General features: G+C 41.2%; 1 protein-coding gene across 1 annotated transcript in view; it reads right to left on the bottom strand.

Annotated features, from left to right (window-relative positions):
• SOS1 (SOS Ras/Rac guanine nucleotide exchange factor 1) overlaps window positions 1-18,597 on the bottom strand; it is an 80,686-nt gene that overhangs the window by 15,600 nt on the left and 46,489 nt on the right. The window contains exons 9-14 of the mRNA XM_065401014.1: window positions 16,209-16,336; window positions 14,552-15,207; window positions 6,940-7,021; window positions 6,209-6,331; window positions 4,354-4,457; window positions 192-414 (exon numbers count right to left, since the gene is read on the bottom strand). Of these exons, the coding sequence (XP_065257086.1) occupies window positions 192-414; window positions 4,354-4,457; window positions 6,209-6,331; window positions 6,940-7,021; window positions 14,552-15,207; window positions 16,209-16,336 (1,316 nt within the window). The remainder of the gene's footprint in view (window positions 1-191; window positions 415-4,353; window positions 4,458-6,208; window positions 6,332-6,939; window positions 7,022-14,551; window positions 15,208-16,208; window positions 16,337-18,597) is intronic.

Raw genomic sequence — 18,597 nt, 5'->3', positions numbered from 1 at the left:
CAATAATATAAAACTTCTAAAAAAGACTACCATTATTCCAAAAAAAGTCTTAATTAACAACCTAGCACACAACATGTGTCAAGGGGGTATGCCAATAGTGGGGGATCTGTACAGAGGGCCTGCAGAAGTAATTTTGGGTTTGTGTAATAATGTGGTATAGTAAATTCAGTTTTTCAATGGAGGAAAAATACCTGTAAAGATCTGACTCAAGTAAAGTGAGCTGTCGAGCAATTTCTATTGGGTGCAAAGTGAGCAAGTCAAAAGTTTCTGGCTGTCCTGGCTTGCTTATATGCCACTCAATTGCAGGAGGTGAACTTTCAAAAGTAATATTGTGGCTTGGCCCAATGGCTTGTGCCTGCTTTTTCCGGTAGATTATCTTTGTGATTGATTCAACCCATTTCTTCATAGCTTTACCTGGAATAAAGAGACATCATTAATATTTCTTTAACCCTTTTAATTCTATGTTTCTCCAAAGAGGCCAATGTCATTTTTTAAATCTCCATGTTACAAACATTATGCCTCAATACTCTGAGGTAAGTAAGCACTCTCCCCAATTTACAGAAGGGCAAACAAGCACAGCAGGGTTTCACTCACACAAAGCCAAGCAGCGGCAAAGCTAGAAATAGTAGTAGGAGCCCAGTGATCCTGGTAGTAGCATATACGTAATTCCTTCTGAATTAATGGGAGTTTCACACATGGAACCAAAGGGAAAACTGGACCCCAGAAAAGAAACAGTTACTAACCTTTTCTGTAACTGTTGTTCTTTGAGATGTGTTGACCATGTCCATTCCACTTCAGGTGTGTGCATGGCCAGCGTGCTAGTGTTGAAGATCCTTCCATTAGTGGTACCTGTTGGGCAGAGCCGCCCTCAACCTCTCTCACTTCCTTCTTATCAGACAGACACCAATAAAGAGGGGAAGGAAGGTGCGTTGTGGAATGGACATGTGCAACACATCTTGAAGAACAGCAGTTACAGAACAGGTTAGTAAGCATTTTTTCTTTGAGTGACTGCACATGTCCATTTCAAGTCAGGTGACTCACAAGCATTACAAACTGGAGGTGGGATCAGAATCTACCTAAATAATGATTAAAGGACCACACGTCCAAATCTGCCATCATCTCTAGACTGCTGAAAGATGGCATAATGAGATGCAACGGTATGAACTAATGACCAAGTTGCAGCTCTACAAATGTCCTGTACAGGCACATGAACTAGAAAAGCTCAGAAGCTGCTCATTATCTTGTTGAATGTGCCAGCACGGTGCTTGGCAGAGTCACAATGTGTCATAGCACAAATGTATGCAGTAGGAAATCCATAATGATTATTCTTTGAAATGAGACCCTTCAAGCTGTCTGCGACTGCCACAAACAGCTGTGAGGACAATCTAAACAGTTTCTTCCAAGGAGAAAGCTAATGCTCTGCTGACAGCCAATACATGGAATCTCTCCTTGTCCTTATGAGAATGAAACTTATGAAAGAAGGTCGGTAAGTATATTGGCTGATTGATATGGAAGTGTGACATTACTTTGGTCAGAAATTTTGGATGTGGGCTTAAGTACACTTTGTCTTTGTAAAAGACTGTATAAGGTGGGTCAGACACCAGGGCTTGCAATTTTCCTACTCTCTGTGGAGAGACAATCGTCACCACAAAGTTCACTTTCATTAAAAGATGAAGTAACGAGCAGGTAGCCAACAGATCAAAGGGAGGACCCATCAGCCTTAATAACACCAGATTTAAGTCCCAAGGAGGGATAGGATACTCCACTTGGAGAAATAAAGGGTTCAGACCCTTTAAGAACCTGAGTGACACTGGTTTGAAGAATACAGAGCAATCTGCAACTGGAGGGTGGAAAGTGGAGATAGTTGCTAGGTGAACTCTGATGGAACTGATGGAAAGACCTTGACGTGTCAGCTGTAACAAATAGTCCAGGATATGCTGTATAGGAGCCCAGAGTGGAGAAACACCTTTCTGCTGAGACCACAAGAACTGCTTTCACTTCAACAGGTAAGTGTACCTAGTAGGTGGTTTCTTGCTATTCAAAAGAATGTTTTGTACATTCCTTGGACAGACCTCCTGAGGTACTTCCCACAGAATATCCAGGATGTAAGATAAAGAGTCACTGGTTAGGATGAAGGAGGTGACTGTAGTTCTGAGAGATCAGGACTGATTCTGGAGGTTATGTCAGCGGAGCCCAAGTTGAGAGGCTCAGCAGAGTGGAGAACCAATATTGGGAAGGCCCCACTGGTGTTATGAGGATTGTACGAGCATGATCCTGCTTGATTTTTAATAATACTCTGGGGAGGAGAGGAACTGGAGGGTAAGCATAGATGAGTTTGTCCTTCAGGGTAACAGAAAAGCATCTGTCAGGGATGCTGGATTGTGACCCACTCTTGAGGGGAAAAAAAAAAAAAAAGAAAAAGAAAAAAAGAAAAAAAAACCCACCCTGCTGACACTTTCAGATGTGACGAGTTGTAAACAGGTCTACATGGGGAACCTCTATGCTTGAAAAATGACTCTTACTATATCTGGCTGGTGAAAGACCTGCTCAAGCCATCTGCTAAAGTGTTCTGAATACCCAGACGGGGTTTGGGGTGAACTGTATTGGTGATACAAAACTCCCAAAGCTGTATTCCCTCTTAGCACAGGAGATTCCATCTGGCCCCTCCTTGTCTGTTCACATAGAACATTGCTGCTGTATTGTCCATAAGAACTAGGAAATTTCTTCTTTTCTGTGGGGAAGGAAAGTGTGACAAGCTAAGTAGAGAGCTCTCAACAACCTCACATTTATGCGGAGAGCTATCTATCTCTTGGCCAGACCAGAGACTCCCCAGGTGGGTTCCCCAACCTAGGGAAGAAGCGTCTGTAACCGGAGTCAATGTTGATTGTAGAGGAACAAAAGGAACTCTCATATGTACATTGGCTGGGTACACTCACCAGTTCACAGAGCTTAAGACCTCCTCTCAGTCCTACTGGCTGTAGATGGCAATGAAGGTGTTTGCCACAACACCTTTGTGGGTTCCAGAATATTCTCATTTATGGAGCAAGCCCCTCAGGAGGCCCTGCTGACCCCAAAATGTCCACCAATCTGTGCATGCTTATCTGAACTACTTCTACCTGTAATTCCAGGGAGGAAGCAACCCTCTTCAACAGAGGTGGAGCCTCCCTTTACAACTCCACTGGAGGAACTACCAGGCCAGAGACTGAGTGATGCCTTGGTACTGGGCGTCAGCCCCCAGACAAGTGGAAACCAAAATATACACCAAGAACAATACTAAATAAATTAAACATATCTAAACTAACTATAAAACTACCAGACGAGTACCAACTACATATACTAGAAAAACAAATTCCCAGCAAGGGGAAAAAAAACACCTGTAAGAGCAAGCTACCATGCTCTGACTACTTTCATGAGTGGTAAGAAGGAATGGAGGGGAGGCTGGGGGCAGCTCTACCCTTCATAACATTGAGCAGTAGTATGAGGTAGCAAAGGGCATACGTCCTGCGCTGACAGGTATCACTAAGGGAAAAATCTACGACACTAGTGCACTGGGTGCGCACACACCTCAAGTGGAATGGACACATGCAATCACTCAAAGAACTCCCGCATCCCAGTCTTATGCTCTGTCCACAAGACCAAAGATTTCCAAACTGGCCAGTCTACAGAATTTGCTGACAGTCCACAGTGAACTGATAGCTTGTTCTCTTCCTGTTTTAAGCTGCTAAATATACATTAAACACTTTCCTAATATAACCTTTTCCTGTATGCAACAGCTGTAGCTGCCACAGGGATGTTTCATTATTAAAAATGAATGGGGAAGATTTGCTACACAATTATGAACTGGGGGGGGGGGGGGGGGCAGCCTATGTAATAACCTCTCAAGATGTGGTCCACACTGTGAAACAGCCTGAGAATCCCTGCTCTAGAGTACACTGTTTCCTCCATTAAGCTTTTATGAAAGTTACTCCTAACTATAGCTTAAGGGATTTCCCCCAATAAGCAGGTGACCAAAGACTATTTTGACCTGCTTTCAAAACTAACCACTCAGTTGCTGGCAATTTTCAATTATATCAATTCATTTTCAATATAACTAGAATAATATTTTTGCCATCGGAGTTAAGTAACATGGATCATATTTTTCTGAATAGGCACCATATTTTTGGGAATGAAAATAGCAGTTGATTTTTAAATAAAGGTTTATTCAGGTCATTCACTGAGTAACATAAGTCATCATAAGCACCCAACATTTCATTTTCCTTCATCCACTGACCACAAGGAAGCATCACCACATAATAAAGATGTCTAACACTGGACATATTCTAAAATGCTGATATCTATTGTAATCATAAATACCTCTTACTGTCCCAATGAATTCTTCCAATCGGTGCAAAAGATCTACATCTCTCTCAAAGTCATAGAAGTGGTGCTCTACCCAGTGTCGGCATACATTTAACACTCTACAACATTAAAGGAGAGATTATAAAGTCTTTGTGGGAAGAGACTGTCTGCTAGTCTATGTCTGACAATGCCTAGCACCATGGCTTAGATGGGATCTCCAGGTGCTACTGTAAGAATTAGACCATACAGGAGGGTGAACCAAGGGATCAATTGCAGCTAATATACAGTTTTCATTTCACATTAAACATTCACAAAAAATGTGCACATCTAGTTCTTGCCTTAAATACATTTACCGTATATACTCGTTCATAAGCCGAATATTTTTGGTAAAAATGTGACGCATCAAAGAACAGGGGTCAGCTTATAAACGGGTCTACACCAAAATTTGATGATTTTAAATTCTATGGAATCAATGAATTGAATATCGAATACATTGTCATTTTGTTTACCTGGAGCGTCTGCAGGCATGGTCAGCTCCCTGTGGCCACAGTTTGCCATTCCCAGCCAATGGAAGCTGACAGGCTCCATGCCTGCAGATGCTCCAGGTAAACAAAACCTCCCGACCCACCAGCAGCTTACCCTGATGGCCAGGAGCCAAACTTTGCCAACCCCTGAAATATAGGGTCGGCTTATGAAAGGGTCATACAGTTTTTGCTATTTTTACCTAACCATCTTGGGGGGTGGGGGGGTCAGCTTATAAACAAACGGGTAATGAACGAGTATATATGGCATATATTAATTTCACCTGAAAGCTCTGAATAATGCTGTCAGTTAGAAAACAATGTTACTTACTTAGGTCACATCTACATTAGGAATGCTTTGCTGGTATAGATGTAGCAATATACTACACTGGAAAAGCACCTCTAGAGTGGATGCAGCTTATACTGGCAAAACTGAAGCCTTGTCTTCACAATGGAGCTAAATCGGTGCTGCTGCAATTGATGCAGCGGCATCGATTTAGCGGGTCTAGTGAAGCCACGCTCAATTGATGGAAGAGCGCTCTCCCATCGATTTCTGTACTCCACCTCAACGAGAGGTGGAAGCAATGTCGGTGGGAGAGCATCTCCCGTTGACATAGCGGAGTGTGGACCCCGTGATAAGTAGATCTAAGCTACACTGTCTTGAGTTACGCTACTAACGTAGCTCACATTACGTAGCTTAGATCGACCCGCAGCTGTAGTGTAGACCAGGCCTGAGATTTTGCCAGCATAGCTTATTATAGCTCCCTGAGTGAAACGAGCTACACAGGCAAAAGTGCAGGTTTGCCAGTATAACTGAGTCTACAGTAGCCTTCCTGCTCCATCCCTCAAGCCACTAGAAGCACAGATTTCAGAAAACCCATTAGGGAGCATTAGTGCCTAATTTGCATTGTAGCACCTAAAACTTTATAAAAGCTGACCCCTTAACCTGTCCTCACTTCTCTATTTCAGAGTCTTCAGAAGGATTCCGAAGTATACCGAAGGTGGGAGGGATCAGTGTGCATCTGCAGAGACAATACATTCAGAAAACTCCATTTATAAGAAAATAACTTTTTTTTTTTATTATCCAATGAGTTATGTACTGTAAAGAAAGGAGCTTTGTGGTTCTATAAACGTTTTATAAGCTGAATCAATGAAACTGAGGATGCGTTACTAGGTGGGAATCAGGTTCCCGATTGCTGTGATGCAAACTAGGCATAAGTGCCCCCTCATAGCTTTACCACTTTGTCAGTAGCTCTGTGGCTCATGAAGAATGACCAGAAACTCCTTGTGGGAATCTGCAGAGGCACTCTCCGAAGGAGAAGTTTTATCTGCATTTCTCTAATACTCACCGCAGCTGTACAGGTTGGATATATTCTTTCCGAAATCGTTTCAACTCTGCACTAAGAGGCTGATCTCCATTCTCCATAGCTATACGATCAGCTTCTGTTGGCTCAGGCTCCGGAATCTCAAACCTAGCATGGGACAAACAAGAAACCCTAAACCTTTACATTCATTTAAATGATGTATACAGGAACCAGTAATTTGTTGTGTTAACCTCTCTCAGAACATGCACTAACAAAACTATTAAGAGTTTGATTCAATTGAAGATACCTCTGCTTTCTCCCCTGCTAGTCAAAAAGTTTAGAGGGTTTCCATTAAATCAGGCCCTTACCAGTTAGTAAGTGTTGAGCAACCACTTACTAAATTGGAAATAATAATAAATGTATCTTATGTCACTACATAAAAAAAATAAAATAGAGGATATCAACACAGTCACAGTATGTGCCAATACAGACTGCAAAATGACAAAACCTTTGGGGCAAGATCCTCATCTGGTGTAACTCAGTGTAACTCCATTGACTTCAATCAATCTTTTGGACTTCATAATCCTTGGATTTGAAAACTTTTAAGAGAGACCAGTGACAAAAATTGAAGCCATCTTTTTAAAATGTTAAATTTTAAAATAAAAACATTTTTTTAATCCTACACCACATTAAAAAAAAGAAAAAAGAAGAGAGATCCCTCCTCATATGGACCAGTGCAGCAAGCACTCCAGTGAAGATACAAAAAAGTCACATACCTTTCTATCAGAAGACTCAATAGTTCTTGAGGTTTGCAAAAGGATCTATATGTCGTGAGAAACGTCCGAACAAAATTTGGGTCTAGGGGACACACACAAAAAACATTGCTTTCATTTCAACAAATTTGCTATTTATAATACTTCACAAGGATTCAAAGTGAATGGTTTTCTTTAAACCTAAGTGTACTTGAAAACACTCAGACTATTAATGGATACCTGTTATACAGTACACTCAACATTTCCTTGTTGTTTTAGTGACAATTTAGAACTTTTTGGCATGGCAATACAAGACAGAATGAATAAAATCAATTTCAACTGCATTTTAAAATTATTCACAAAAAACACTTGTTTTTCCTCTCTCAATTATTAAAAGAACTGGAAAAATTCTTACAATGTTGCACTTAGTGCATTTTTATAAATGCACATAAATATATGCCATTTTATGAGTGAGTCATCTAGTCCAGCACCCTATTTATGACAGTGACCAGTGCTAGATGTTTCAAAAGAAGGGGTCAGAAACCCTATAATGGGCTATTATGGAATAATCACCACCCCTCCATCAAGCTCTCTCTAGAACACCCCTATGCCGCTAACCCTGCTTTGTTGTAGAATGGTAGAGGTGTTACCTGCCCACTTCACCCCAAATGGTCTCTCCTAACATGTGTTAACTCCTTATCTGTTCCATCTGGTATTTAGCTGTGACACTCTGAATACCTTTCCCAGACCTGAAGAAGAGCTGTGTGTAATTTCAAAAGCTTGTCTCTTTCACCCACAGAAGTTGATCCAATAAAAGATGTTAATTCACCCACCTGTCTCCTTAATAAGATAGTCATGCAAATAATGAAAATAGGGGATTTCCCTTTACTCAGTATGGGAGGAGAATGTCATTTTTACAGAGCTGAACTGCACTTTTACACTTAAAGACAAAACCTTTCAAACTTGAGTGCCAAACGGTAGGTGTTCACATCCAGAACTAGGAGCACTTGAACTTTTAGATGCCAAACAATGGTAGTTTCAGGCAGGCAGTCAGCGCATGTGAAAATCAGGCCCCCTATTTAGATGCCTGACTTGGCTCCAAACAAAACTATTTAACTACACCTCTACCCCGATATAATGCGACCCGATATAACATGAATTCGGATATAACGCGGGAAAGCAGTGCTCCAGGAGGGCGGGGCTGCGCACTCCGGTGGATCAAAGCAAGTTCAATATAACGCGGTTAGATTTTTTGGCTCCCAAGGACAGCGTTATATCGGGGTAGAGGTGTATTTGTCTATAAGTAGTAGTGTTTCCACAGAATGATTTTCATTATATATTATTAAAACACACAATGTGTACCCTAAACATGTTTTGTTTAAACCAAAGAGTAGAATGCCTCCACATAATTTAAAAATGTCCTGGCTATTCTACATCTGAGTCATAGCTATTGTTATTTACATTAGAATTTGAGATCAGTGTCTAGAGCCACAGAATCCACAGCAGCGTAGTTCCATTTGAGGTAAATACAGCAAAACAAATCTAACTTTTTTTTTTCTTTCAGTTTCTGATTACAGGTGTTCTCTTACTAACAAAATCAGTGGCTTAAAAATAATGTATATTCTATAGCTAACCAATTTGTAGGTTAAAAAAATAATACAGACAACTCCACTTAGTCAGGATGTCCGCTCATGTGATAATTCTCCCTTCAATACAGCCAATTTAAAAGCTAAAAAAGAACAATAACTTATTCTACAAGGATTTATAAATAATCACCCTTGAATTCCTTAAGAAAGGAAACGGACACTATGCTGACGCACAAATACTCTTAACATATCAAAGCTTTAAAAATAGAACAGCACTGCCCTATAGATAAAAAAATTGCCAGGACTTTCAAAACGAGGAGCCCCTAACCTTAATGCTCTTACACAAACATCAGGAAAAGGAGGGGGGAGAAAGACACACGCAAACAGGTTTATGAAAACAGGGTCAAATGGTCTCCGTTAGTGTTTAAACTCTGTGGAAAGGGGCTTGATGTAGGGGAAACGTCTCCATGCAGAGATGTATCGAACTGTCCCATTACAGGGAGGATGCAGTGGTTTGCCATCCATGCCTCATGGAAAAGGCTGTGGGGCCTGCCTCCAAACCTGGTGAATCCCAGGAGGCCTGTGTCATTAATTACACTGGCTCTGGCCACCGGTGGGTGCCTGACTCCCTGGCAGTACTACGCCATTGCAGCTGCTCTACCAGAGATTTCATCTTGGTGCCAATGGGAACATTTTTTGCAGATAAGTCAATGTAGCCTGGAGGACAGACAGGTCCACCCCAGTAGATGAAATCCTGCATAATCAATCATTATGGACCTCTGATTGCAAAAAAACTGAGACCTGATATTTGATTTTGCCTCAGATCATTCAGGTCTTGAGTTTGCAACTAATTTAGCTACACTCTGCTGTTACTTAGAGTACACTGCATTTATGTCACCTTAGAGTGCCAGGCCCAGCTACACAATAAAAGCCTGCTTTATAGGATGCAAGACCTTCGGGGCAGGAGCCAAATTTTTGTTCCGTTTGTAAAGTACCTAGCTCAATGGGATCCTGGTCCATGCCTAGGGCTCCTATGCACTACAAATAATAAATAATAATGCTCACAGCTAGAGAAGCTACACCTTTAAGTTGAAGCGCTAAGAGATTTGTGTGCAGCAGTCACACCTTTTCTCAAACAGTGCAATCGTGCAATAAGAGACTAATATAATGCATATGCCCAAAGGTGCAGAGTTAAGGTTGAACACACAATTTTCAAACTTCTCTTAACAGAATTTTATGTATGGTGGGGAAAAAAATTATACAATCTGGAATCATTTGGCTAAGATGTCATCAGAATGCCCTTTCTTAGGCACCTGAGTAGGTCTTGTAAGGTGAGCATATGGAGCCATACTCTCAGCTCACACACATTATGTAAAGACAATAGGGGCAGAGATACTGCGGAGGATTGCCTCACTCACTCTGCATCTCCTAAAAATGCAGTAAATCACTGCACTCTTTGCAAAGTATGTAAATTCACTAAAAAGCTAGGTGACTCATGAATAGGCATCAAATATGTTCACTGAGACTGGATCTAGTTTCCTATGTCGTAGTGCTTCCTGGTTAAGTCACTGAACCTCTGTGTTCCTTTGTTCATCTGAAAAGCATGGCTAACAATGCTTAGCATACACAGTGTTTCTCTCATTCTTGGATTTCAAAGCCCTTTGCAAAGGTGGGAGTGCATGAGTAATTCTGTGGCTGAACTCAGGTCTTTAACTCTAACTCAATGCCTATCACAGTACCTCCCCAGGGCAACGTAGGCAAATCAATTTTTCTGTCTCAATTGTGTGACCCTGAACAAACCAAATAACCTCTCTGTGCCTCAGTTACGCCACCTCTAAGCTTTGTTAAATAGGGGTTGTAAAGCAGAGAATTATTAAGTGCATTTGGTGGAAGAAGTGGACCTAAAAATCAGGACTCTTCTTGGCTACCACCGTATGCTTAGTACTATATGTAGGTTAAGGGGGCATTTTGGTGGGGAATACAGCAAAAGAAACATCTCTTTTACTAGATCCTGTGTTCCTAAAATAATTTAGAAACTGTTCCTTTTTGGGCAGATATATGAGCTTCTCTCCAGAGTTCTCTCACTGAGCACAAGCATACAAACAGGGCGTCCTACCAACACTAGGAACAATGCCAAACTTATTAATAACTTGTATCAAATCGTTGTGTATGTGCAAAAGGTGAGTCTCCAGCCAAATCAAAACAAGCATTCACCAGAAAACTCAAAAAGGTACTTCTCCTTTGGGGTTATTGCCCTTCTAAATACTACCTTCATTTCCCCACTTATTTTAGTGCTCAAACTTTTCAAAACAATGTCACAAAACCAATTCTACTTAAAATGTCTTGGCTTTTGCTCTCAAACACTGCTGAACTGCCTTTGCTCCAACTTCCAAAAAATTCACGGGACAGAAACCAAACAAATAAAATTTCTTCCCCAGAGGCTAAAAGGTTTGAAAAGTTATGAGCAAATGAGAACAGAGACTTAAAATAGCTTTGCTGTAACTGCATCTGGAGTACTATGTTTATTTATTCATACCACATTTTAGAAAGATATTAATAAATGCAAGTGCATTCAGAGAAGAGCAATAAAAGTGATTGAGGGTATGGAGAGATTCATTTACAATAGAGATTAACAAATGAAATATAGATAACTTGGTTAAATGATAGCAAAGGGGGGGGGGGAGGGGAGAGACTGAAAGCCACCTACAAATATTCAAGGTTCTAATCTTGCAATGTGTAGTGTATCAGTTACTGAAGAACTGGGCACCAAGGATGGAGAGCAATTTACAATAGTTGTAATGGAATGAAATTGAGAAAGGAAAAAATTACAACTGAGTATGAGGAAAAGCCCTCATCACGAGATGTATTTTAGGGGTCTCCGTAGGGAAGTGTTGGAAGCACAATTACTTGGGATTTTCAAATTAGACTGGCAAAAACACTGGAAAATGTATTCTAAAGAAAAATTCCATGCTGACAGGGGTTGGACTAAATGACCTAATAAAGGGGGGACCAACCTACAGCCTACCAGAGCACTTCATAAGACCCACGGCCTGCTTCAACACAATATACTAAAACTCAATTCATTAACGTTTTGTCGTCATGTTTACATCATTTTAGTTTATACAACTGTGTAAACAGACAATACAGTACATAGAAACAATCAGTGGCGGATTTAGAGTTAGTGGGGCCCTGTGCCAAGCTTCATTTTTGCCCCCCCCCCAGCCATGGGGGGAGCACTCTCTTATCTCCTCCCCCCCTTTTTAATTTTTCCCCCTGCATTTTCCTCCTGGGGCTCAGGGTGCAGGGTCTGGGTGGGAGTTAGGGTGCAGGAACAGGTTGGGGTGCAAGGTCTGGCCAGGAGTTCGGGCGAGGGAGGGGGCTCAGGGCTGGGGCAGGGGTGTGGAGCATTTACCTGGGGCAGCTCCCGTTTGGGGCAGGGGTTGCAGGTGCAGGGAGTTCAGGTGGCTCTGCTTGTCCTGTGGTTGCCCTGCAGGCACCGCCCCCCGCGGGTCCCATTGGCCACAATTCTCAGAGCCACCTCCCACCTCCTCCCCCGGCCAGGCAGGGCTGGAACCGCCCCCTTTCTGAATCCAGCCCTGCGAGCAGGGGCTGGAGAAGTCAGGAGGAGCAGGGGCAGCCACGCAGCCGGAGAGAAGCGTCGGTTTCCCCTTCAAAGCGCCGCTTCTCACCGGCCGGCTGCGCGGCTGCCCTGTGCTCCTCCGGAATCCTCTGGCCCACGTTCGTAGCGCTCCTGCCTGCTCCCCTGAGGGTGCAGGTGAGCCTCCGTCCCTGCTCGCCTGCTCCCCACAGCCCCCCTGCAAGGGCTGCGCCGGCGCTGAGCTGCCTGAGTGCCCGACCCTGGGGCCCCTTTTTGTTGTTGGGGGGCGCTGCGCCAGGGCACTGTGTGTTTCATGGTAAATCCGCCCCTGGAATCAATCTATCTAAATACATAAAACAAGCTGAAACTAAAATATAAATCAATACAGGTGATTTTAAATCTGATTAAAATATGTAGAATCTGTTTGGCCCACACAAGATTGTGCTAGGGTTTATGTGGCCCTCCTGTGTAATAATGTTGGGCACCACTGACCTAATAGATCTTCTCCATCTCTGTCAAAGAATCCAACCCCAATCTCTGATACAGCCTTGATACTGATTCCTAGCCTAAACTTATCCAAGCCAAAGAACTGCCTTAGCCTCTCCCTGGTGAAAGCCAGCCTCTCCAAATGTGTTGGAAAATTCTACTACTGTAACCTGTTTTTCCAATAGGCTCTAAAGTCAGTCTTGGGATTACAAAAATCTACAATACAGGATCTAGCAATAATTGAAAAAAAAAAAAAAAAAAAAAAAAAAAACCATCAGGAAACAGAACAGAAAATTCCACAAAAATCCTACCCTCGACTCTTCAGGAAAGCATTTTTTGTTAAAGAAAAGTAAATAATTACATATTTTAAAAAGTCAGAATTATTACAATAACACAACGTTATAAAAAAATCAAAATATATAACTTTCTGACATGGGAGTGGGGGGAAGCATCCTGATCCTTTGTCTAAATTGGCAAATTACTGAATAGTTTAAAAAAAAAAAAAAAAAAAAAAAGTGGAGTGTTAAGCACTCAGTTATCCTAAATCAGATTAATTTTACATTAAAAGAAAAAAATACAGCACTGAGTTATTGTACTGCATACTCTTTTGACTAATAAATGTAAGACTTTAGGTTCAAAAATGAACAAACCAATTTTCAACTGTGTCTTGGGAAGAGGCACCTTCTTTAGGAAACTTGCACATTTAAAGCTTTAAAGCAGTAAACAAGAGAACCTGGTTAACATTTCTGCAAATGCAGCACATAAAATATTAAGAAGCAAGGTAACTAGGGATGAGTGCTATTATGTATCTATCTCTACCAAGTACAGACATTTGTATTAAAAAGCCCTAAAGTCGAGTATAGTAGCTTTGTCCCTTTAATAAGCCTTTATACTGAAATTCAGTTAAATTTAAAGCAAGAAACATGCAACGAATTGTTCCTCTGTAACTACTAAATTGATATTATATCTTGCCTCTTTGCTGCGTGTTCATTTCACTAGCTGCCTGTGCAGGCACAGATTGAATTCAAGGTTGTAGTTTTAAAATAGAGAATATAGAAACTCTTTCTCATAGACTCATATCTGAGCTTGTGGCCCTAGAAATATCACCACAGCTTATGAGGTCCAAACAGATAGCAACTCTTGAAGCCTGGAACATACAGGAAGAAGCATTGTGTATGGCCCTGGTCCTGCAAGTACCCATCTTATGAGAATAACTTTATGCACATGCATAGTGCCAGTGAGTTCAATGGACTGGGGCCTATATTTTTATGTCTATAGTATTGAGGCTACATAAAGATCTCCTCTCTGGAATCCAGACCCTTAACTCAAAAACAATTTTATTTCAGAATGCCTTTTGCACTGTAAAGCATGTTGATTAGTTGAGGTTTTATTCAAATTGTTTATGGATTTTTTTTTAAAAAGGGTAAGTCTTTTAATCTATTTTTACGGTACCAATGTTTAGTATGCTTTTTAGATCAGTGTTATTAGGCCACAGGGAACACCTGACAACAGAACAGCTGTGGTTCTGCTGAACAAGAAAAGGCTGGATTTGAATGGGCCAAATGTGTATGGTCCTGTTCCACAACAGCTCTGTACTTGCACTAGGGTGGGTAAGGGCAAAGCAAAGGCAGGCTGGAGGCAGAGCCACAAGAGAGAATACTGCTATCATCCAGTTCTTGCCCTGTGACAGTGGTACATTAGGGACTGCAGAGAGCTTCTTCAGATACTGAGCTGAAGTGGCTTCCACACAGAAGCTCTGCAGCCACTATGTTAGACATCTTATATTCGTAGCCACGCTACTGCATCAAGACGCTGCACATACAGACTGGAGCTTTGCAAAACCACGAAAGATGACAGTATCTTTCTTCTCATTCTGTATTAATAAGTATTGATGCAAAGAAATTAGGGTTTTAGTAAAATAATCAACAGCTTCAAATATTCTAAAACAGCTTAAAGGCTGCCTCACCTGCATACATGTGGTAGGTCAGTCTCTCAATGAGTTTCACAACAGTTCCTGCCTTGAGAATAGGGATTCCAGATTTGGGCTGCATGTTTTCTTCAAATACAATATTCTCTTCAGAGTCTGGTTCTGCAAACCTATAAAGCTCAGGACTTGGAAATCTCATCTGCTCCTCCTTCTCTTCCTGTAGCATTGTTACATCTAACATTCTTTCCAGAGTGCTTCTGTACTGTAAAGATATCAATGCTGCCATCCAATTGTTTTTCTCTTCTGCTGATTTAGCAGCAAAAATAACACTGTTCTCATCTTTTAAAATAATTTCAAAGGCATGTTTATATTCATTAGTGTCGTCTTTATCATTGATTTGTACCTTTCGCATAAAAATTTTTTCTTTCAGACGATACTCTGCATTGCTAGCACCTGGAAGTCTTGGCTGGCCATGATTCGACTTACAGCAAATCATTAGTCCATCAAAAAGGAATATGTGTCTCTCATGTTTTGCGCCTACTCGTGTGAGAGTTCCTTCCATTATAAACTCATTACAGCACTGTCCAATGTCCTTACCCTCCCAACCATCAATGTTTTTCTGGATCTCATTCATTTTCTTGATTGCTAGTTGTTTCCCCTTCATCTGCTGACTATAGAACCGACATGCAGATTCACTTCAGTGAACGAGAGTAGTAATAAAAAAAAAAGGAAATACCACATTAGTTCAGAAAGGATAAAATAATCTATTCCTTCCAAATGAGAAGGTAAATACACCCTCAAAGACACACATGCTAACAAGAGAATAATTTTAATGAAACTACCAGTATGGAGAAAGTGCTTGCTAATTCCTAAAGTGCCTCATTTGGATACAAGCATTCTATGTGTTATCAACGATGCAATGTAAAATGTTTTTAAATGGAGTGCCTAATCAGCAAAAGGCAAATTGTTACAGTACATTTTTACATGCTCTAACATGTATTCTCAATTTATTTCCATTATTAAGAATGCACTTTATTCTACCTTCCTCAATTAGCAGCTAAGCTGTACGATGCATTTATGTCTAAGCCTAAAGATTCCATTTTAGAGTACAAAATTGGATTAGTTATCAAAAATATTAAAATAGTCCTAAATTAATGTATTGAACAGAATTTTTAAAAACACCTGTTTCTATATTACTTATAAACTGGCACTGCATGAATATTGTCATTTATTTTAATCATAACCAAATATATCTGAAGTACACAACATTGCAAGTAATTACTGATTCACACTTGAGCTTGGTTTTCAACTGGGTATGCACACAAAAATCTGTTTAGATAATTTAAATGGTTCCATGACATAAGAAATATCTACTTTCAACCATAAAAGAAATGCACATTAGCAATTATAATTTTACAAATCCACTATCTGGAAAAAAAAATCTACAATTTATCTTTCCTTCTGCTTACCACTAGATTCTCAGGATGTCTTGACCAGTTGTGTGCAAGGACACATACAAATACGAAAGGTTTTAAAACAATAACAAATTATCTTAGCTTTGTATGTCACTTCCTCTGAAAAAGCAGGCTTGTCACAAACTATTTTGTTCATTGTTTACTGAAAGAGGAAACTGGGAACCCTGGATTTATAGCAAAGCATTGAGGGCTGAAAGCAGAAAAAATGGAAACATGTTTACCTAAGTCTTCGCTTTGCAAGACTTTTGGAGCATATCCTTTCCATACTACTCTGAAGGTTAAGCAGGGCTGTTATCGCTTGCTTTAAACATTCTTTATCCTCTTCATCCTCACTCTTCTCTTCCAGTTGCTGTGAATATTGAAAGCTAAATATTAGAAGTGTTAAAGAATGATGGTATATGCATGTGTGAAAGCATTACAAATAATCTGTTTAACATATTGAGAAGAAATCTCTCCATTTCCTGGGTTTGTGTTTTTTTTATTATATAAATCACAGAATAATCTACATTAATTAGATGCATTACCAACAGCAAAGGGAGGGGGCAGGAGAGTCCCCTTTAAGAGAAGAGTTCCTGGTCTACCCCAGGACTCAGCTGTGCTAGGGAAGAAGCTACCATTCTACTCCAGGTCTGTCCAGTCCACCTCATGCCACCAGCAGTATGGGAGAGAGTCCCCTTTAAGAGAGAAGCCTCCCTCACTGGGCGAGGACATAACTGGACATGTGTGTTTATCTCTAAATTAATAGGTTTACAACTCACGTGGGAGGAGCTGGTTGGGTGTTTTACATTCTTGTGGGTTGGAGACATAAAGGGGAAGCTTGTGTGTCTTTCTGAGGGATGTGAATGTGTTTGTATGATGTGCAGCCTCCTCCATATTACACACATGAGGATTTTCCTGGGAGTAGGGTAGATTGATTCATGGCCCTGTGGGAAAAGGGCTGGGAAATGAGGCTGGAAGAGGTTACACTTCTTTGTGGGAGAGGCACATGGAGGGATAAGGCTCTCTGTGTTTGGGAGGAAAAATGAAGAAGAGGTACCAGTGTGTGTTTTTAAAGCCCTCTTTTATAAAGGGGTTCCTTATTGTAGTTTGCCAATTTGGTTAGTCTGGGATGGAAGTGTAGGGTTTGTTACTGTACGCTCCTTTGGGTTTGGTTGAATAAGGGGTAGTAGTTACATCATTGAGATGTCTTTCGCAGTCTACCCAGGAGGTCCCTATTTGGGTACCTAGCTGTGACAGGTAGGTCCTTTTGCTGGCCACCTTAAAGTGACTCAGAGTGAGGCAGCACTGCCAACAGCTTCAGGAATGGAGCCTGAGAGTTGGAAGGGACGGGAGCATGTTAACAGTGAACGTCTAGGTCCTTCTATCCCTATACTGGATGGGGAGGCAAGGATGAGACAAGGCAGGTTAAAAAAAAATGGTGCTAGACAAATCTGAATTGAGATTTTCATTTCAGCTCCTCTGGTTTAGGCTGCAGTTTTCTCAGGGGTTAGGGTATCAATGGAAGCAATTCCTAGACTATGGTTATGCTTATGAATACATCGGTCGGCTGTCAATAATTAACAATTCTCGGATTCGATAAGAGATGAAGCTCTTATACATACCACCAAGTACTAGCTCAACAAAATTGTGGGGTTTATTTGGCATATTTGGTCTCAGGCAGGTATCAGTGCCACATGAACCCCCAGTTGAATCAGAGTGGAGGTGGTGTGACTGTGGTTTGCATCCAACTTTAAATGTAAAAGGTGTCCCATTCCCAAACTGGATCAAATATAGTATATCCAACTTTGTTTGAAAGTCCTGGGGGAACGTTACTTCTTTCCATGACCTGTTCAAGTTAATTATCTCATGTTGTAGACACAGGTGCTGATAGCAACAACCTCAGCATTCCCATGGATGGCCAACTTTCTGAATCAATTTAGTTTTTCCTGGTCACCATGAGGCCAATGAGACTATCCTGGTGGTTTCTGGTTCAACTCTCATGGCTGACCACACTCTTGATGTAGTGTTTGGACTGGGACTGGAGATGTGAAATTTGGAAACTAAACCCCTCATAGAGAAACCACAACGCCCATTAAATTAGAGGTTAGGGCACACAACCCATCACAATGAAGGATCCATTTAGACTGTGCACTATCATACTAACACAACCTGAGCGTTTCCAGAGGGCTCTCAAGGAGAACACTGATCTCCTGACAGAACACTCAATCAATGGTTGGTGGGATATTTGCATCTTATCCTGGTGAGGGGGACCACTAGCAACCTCTTAACCTGGCTCTGATCTTGCAGGTTGCTTAGTTTATATCTGACCTGTAACAACTCCAATGTGAGGGAGGACAGCTCAAGCACCGCTGGCAGGAGTCTTGGGATGAAATGGATTGTGGCATAAAGATCTTTGAACTCTTATATTATAGCTGTGCATGAGACTAAATAGAGGTTCTTTGCCTCCACCACAGTACCCACTGACAGTCTTTTCTACTGTTTGCAACCTGGGTTTCTGGTTGGATCCCCTGTTATGTGCGGATGATCATCTTTCAGCAGCAGACAAAGCTATTACTTACCATGTGTCTGCCTCGGAGGTTGCAGCCTTCTCTTTCCAATGCAGAAAGCTAG

This window comes from Emys orbicularis, chromosome 3 (genome assembly GCF_028017835.1).
Source record: "Emys orbicularis isolate rEmyOrb1 chromosome 3, rEmyOrb1.hap1, whole genome shotgun sequence".
Lineage (NCBI taxonomy): Eukaryota > Metazoa > Chordata > Testudines > Emydidae > Emys > Emys orbicularis.
This window is presented reverse-complemented; position numbering and strand designations above follow the sequence as displayed.